The following is a 5,100-nucleotide window of genomic DNA, read 5'->3' as shown; positions in this document are numbered from 1 at the left end:
ACACTTACAGAAATACTAAAATGTTTATAAAAACTGCCCAAGGGCTCTCCAAACATGCAAATAGCAATCTGTAACTATTAACAAGTTCATAGTATCTCTTTTAAAGCAATTTGAAAGTTAAAAACAACCTTACTTTCATGGAACTGGAGAAAGAAAGAGAGTAACCAGCTGAGGTTGCTAACAGATAAAAAAAAGAAAGGTGGACCTGTGTACGAAGTTGGTAGTTCCATCAATAGGGTCTATAATCCATGTGGGGTTATCTGTCAGAATGCTGCCCTGTCCAGCTGCAACAGATTCTTCCCCAATAAAGCTAAAATAGCAAACACATTTAAAAAACAGAAAGAAAATCATTAAAAAGTCTGAATTACAACACTGTCCTTGACACAAAAATTCTTAAAAGTGAGATTAAGCTTTTTGTACCAACACGGATCATATGAAAAAGAGCTGAGAAATACACTATTTATCTGAAAAGCACCAAACACATTCAACCAAGCTTGCATCGATATTTGTGATGTCAAAGACAGACACAATATGTGGGGAAAAGAATTTTGTGTTTCAACATGCATTACTGGAATTTAGCATTCAAAACATGGGCGTTTAGTTTTACAAGCATTATAAAGTGATAAGATGGTGAAGGGAGGAAATCCGAACAAGAGCCGCTGAAGAAGACTGTGGAGTGCACGCTCAAATATAGTACTAAACCCAAGGGACACACAGGCACAATGCCACGGGAAACCAAATTTCACACTTTTTGCTGCTCACAAAAGCATTTGTTCTGAATTGCAAAATTATTAGGATGAAGTGGGTTGAATTCTCTTCTACAGGTTTTGCACGTTGTTACAATTTATCGCACGTTACTCAACCCATGAAAAGTTTACATACTTGTGGAGGAAAGCATGTGTTTGGTGCAAAAAGAGAGGAAACAAATAAGGTCTCTTTAATATTGATTAGGAGTTTCACGATTAACAGAAGTGAAGATGACTAATCAGAAAGGAACATCATGTTTCCAAAAAGCCCCAGATCTTCACAAAGAGATGAGAGAATGAATAATTATTTCGGTGGATGAGTAATTCATTAGAAAGAGAAGTTTAAAACCGTTATGACTAATGTGACACCAATTATCTAAAAGAAAAAGCAGCTAAAATATTCTAAAATGCTAATCAAGGTCACAGAAGCTGTTATTTCAAGGTCATTCCACAGGTCTATATGCTTACAGTAATTTGGTTAGGTTACTGAATTTTTGCATAACTTCAGCTGCTTCAGTTTACACATATTTCCTACATTCCACAATGTAAGAAACTAATTTAAAAAATAGCAAACCTACTTTAGGGAAACAGTACTAGCCTCGAGCCATTATGTCAAAACAGGAAAGAAAGACCATGTAAGTGAAAAACCTGTAATTCGTCCTTCAAGAATAAATTTTTCGGGGGTAGGGGGAGGAGTGGAAGAGAAGAGCAATGTAGAAAATCAGTATTTTGTATGACAGACTTTCAGTTATGCAGAATCAGAAGATCCTGCCTCCTTTAAGGGTTGTTTAATGTTCTCAAATTGTACAAGATTTGCCAAAGGCACACTCAGTTCCATGGGCCCCGTCCAACACAGACAGCAAAGGCACACGAGTTTCAACAGCAGACAAGAAATGTGGGTTCTGGGTATCCTGGGGCCACCTTTGATTCTCCAACACAAACAACCAAGAAGTTACTTACAGCTGCCTCAACTGGAAGTGACTTTCACCATTAAGTCTGGAGCAAGACTAACCTCACATCAGTAGACCTGCAGACACCTTGTTCTGTTACTACAGCCCTGGGCAAAACCTCAACCTACTACTACTACTCTAAAATACTTAATTTGATTGAAGGTATTTACTGAATGGTACAACTTCACAGCATGCCAATTGTAATTTTATCAAGCAAAATCATAAACTTTCAATTTTCTTTTTCCAGTCACCTCTTCCCTTCTGTCAAAAGCGTATTCATAAGAAGTCATACCTGTGAGATGGATACTTTTCCTTTATCAAAGAAATAATGAAGTTTTCTACTTTTTGATCAGTTTCTGTCACCAAATCTACTGGTGAACTTTTAGTCATAACAGATATTTCTTCTTTGAGTGCTCCACGGATTATCTGTTAAAAAAAAAAAAAAATCTTTCTCTATTAACAGCATTAAAAATATTAGTTTTCCCCAGAAATTGAAGCATAGTTTTTACAGTTATTTTCTATACTGCACATACAAAACACTTAAGCAAGCAGTGACAAAACTTGGATTTAACTGCAGGAGCTAGGACTTAGCCTTGCATCTCCAGTCCCTACTCAGCACAAAGTTTTACATGACCTTAAATCTAAGATTCAGGAAGATCCACTGGTACACGAAACCAGGGTCGATTTTGTTAGGACAAATTTTAGATTTATAAATTTAAATACCAGAGTTGAATAAACACCTAATACAGAGTTCAAGTCAGCTATTTTTAGACACAGCCTGCATTTATGATCTTAAAACTATCAGAATCAGCTTAAGCAAGAATCCATGCCTCACAACCCGCAGATTTTTTTTACTATAACTCAGAAAGATTTTCTGAGGGAAGATTTTAATGAGGTCATAGCACAGACAATTTTCTGCAGATTCTGCAGCTCCAGGGGACAGAATTAGTACATGTACCATCTTGCCTGGCTGCCGAGCATTCAAATGTACCAAGCAGAATTACCAAGAACTGAACACTTGGTAACCACTCGTGCTGAGGCTCTGCCAGGATGTACAAACTCTCTCTTGTTCCAGGGCGTCTTAGATCACAAAAGGGCAAAGAACCAGCACTGCAAGGGATGTATACCGCAAGCAAAGCAGTCGTCATGAAGAGAAACACGGAATCACAGAATGGCCTGAGTTGGAAGGAACCTTAAAGACAATGAAGTTCCAACCCCCCCAGCCACGGACAGGGACACCTTCCACTAGACCAGACTGCTCAGAGCTCCATCCAGCCTGTCCCTGAGCACTTCCAGGGATGGAGAGAACATAGTATGGTACTGTCTCCCAACAAGAAGCCACTGTGTAAAGCTGATGGAGGCATTCACAAGGAAGACTGTCATCAGCTTTCAAGTGGTAAAATAAGGTAGACAGGAGCAGTTTAAGGGGGAAAATTGAGATGATCTTTGTTTACCACGATTCTGAATTTAATTCTACTTTTAAATCAGATTTAAGGAACAAAAGTTACTCCTTAGTCTTTAATCAGACTCTAACCCACAGAAAAGTGCAAAGCTGTTTTCTGAAATTAACCAAGTTGGAAAAGACTCTAATTTTGAACTTGAACATTATGAACAATTCTGCTAATTTATGTTTTTGACAAAACACTCTCTAGAAGAAATTTCGACATTAACCTCCTTCAAAAACTACATACATACTATACATGCTATTATTTATAAAGAGTTTATACATACCTCCCCAGCTTTCCTTGCTAAACCAACTGCATAATCCATACATTCTTGCCAGGGATCTGCCATCTTTTCTGAGGTAAGCAGCCTAGCAAAAGGAGAGATTACCGCAAAAATTATTATGGCTATTTTTTTTTTCCTTTACAAAATCCAAGTTTCCTGCTTGGACACAGCCTAGCAAACGAGGAACCCCCCGGCGAGCGCGCCCCGCCACGCTGCGGGGCCGTGCGGTCCTGCGGGCTGTGCCCGTCCCCAGCGATGGCCGGACGTCGCAGCGCCCTCAGGGCGCCCCGAAATGGCGGCCGCGGGCGGAGCAGGAGCCGGGGAAGGAACCGGAGCCGGAGCAGCAGCAGCAGCCGCAGCCGGCACTCACCGCCCTCCGCCGCCGTCTCCGCCGCCGCCGAGGCGCAGGCGCCGGGCCGAGCCCACGGACCCGCCTCCTCCCGCCGCCGCCTGCCTCCTGCCCGCTCCCCGCGCCTGCGTGTGAGGGTTCGGCGCGGCTGCGTCGGCGTCAGCGGTGTCCAAGGGTACGGTGAAAGTGTAGAAATTAGCCTTTGATGTCGACTTCTTGTTAATAATTGGACGCGGCGGCGTGGAGATAACCGTAAATGCCCTCCCATGGAGCACGCGATTGAAGTTTATCGCAGAATCACAGAATGGTTTGGGTTGTAAGGGGCTTTGAAGATCACGAACAACCCACCCCTGCCGCGGGCAGGGACATTTTTCACTAGACCGGGTTGCTCAAAACCCCATCCAGCCTGGCCTTGGACACTTCCAGGGGTGGGACATCCACAACTCCTCTGGGCAGACTGTTCCAGTGCCTCACCACCCTCAAGGAGGGCGAGTCCAGAGGGTTCAAAGATTTTTGAAAATAATTTGCAGTTCAACTGGTGCATTTCTAAGATTAATTAAAATAATACAGAGGAAAAAAAACTTTCCAAGCCTAAAGCTTTCCTTCCCAAGCCTGACTGATACCACTTTCTTTTTTATTTACTTGTGGTGTTTTGACTCTGTTGTCTGTGATCAAAGGGGAGACACTGAGGGATTGTCGTCTTCACAAATTACATGTGATGTAACTTACTGTCATATGTAAAACAAAGATCTGCTGTAAACAGGACAAGGATTGCATTTTGCTTTATGCTTAAAATAATGATAAAATATCTACACCACCCAAGGACACAGTCTTATGCCATTTCCCTAATAGCAATCCAACCCACAGCTAGGTCCTTTCCATATCTGTGAAGATACAGTACCCACGCCCGGCAATGCTCTTGTGTCGGGCAAGTCACTGTGCCATTTCACTTTTCCTCCTTCCCTTCTCATAAACGGGAATAGTGATATAAGCCTGCTTTTTAAAGTATGCACAGTCACTGAAGAACTACAGAGGTGATAAGTTGTGTTTTTACTAATTATTTTGGAAGTAATTCTTTACGAGGTTTTACAAATAGCACACAGTCAATTGAAAGAGGCACTTTGTTTCAGATTCGCGTTTTATTCAGGCAAGCTTCAGTGCAACCTATATAGGACTGCAAAAGTATTACGAAAGTATTATGGAAAACGGCTTCTTTGACATTGTTAATACTTAACATTACAGCAGGGGTTTTACGGGAGATTTCAAATTCTGCATTGATCCTAAAATCAGCAGAAGTAAACAGGAATGCCTAATAAGTGAAAGAATT

At 41.5% G+C, this 5,100-nt stretch overlaps 1 protein-coding gene across 1 annotated transcript in view; it reads right to left on the bottom strand.

The window, feature by feature from the left end:
- Positions 1 to 3,719, bottom strand: part of IMPA1 (inositol monophosphatase 1) — an 11,821-nt gene extending 8,102 nt beyond the window's left edge. The window contains exons 1-3 of the mRNA XM_027905317.1: positions 3,428 to 3,719; positions 1,989 to 2,122; positions 206 to 310 (exon numbers count right to left, since the gene is read on the bottom strand). Of these exons, the coding sequence (XP_027761118.1) occupies positions 206 to 310; positions 1,989 to 2,122; positions 3,428 to 3,490 (302 nt within the window). The 5' untranslated portion in view covers positions 3,491 to 3,719. The remainder of the gene's footprint in view (positions 1 to 205; positions 311 to 1,988; positions 2,123 to 3,427) is intronic.
- Positions 3,720 to 5,100: the final 1,381 nt, after the last annotated feature.

This window comes from Empidonax traillii, unplaced genomic scaffold, assembly GCF_003031625.1.
Source record: "Empidonax traillii isolate 1590-97213 ecotype Southwest subspecies unplaced genomic scaffold, ASM303162v1 scaffold1140:size184413, whole genome shotgun sequence".
NCBI classification, from domain to species: Eukaryota; Metazoa; Chordata; class Aves; order Passeriformes; family Tyrannidae; genus Empidonax; species Empidonax traillii.
Note: the sequence above shows the minus strand (reverse complement) of the source record. Positions and strands in the feature narration are given on the sequence as shown.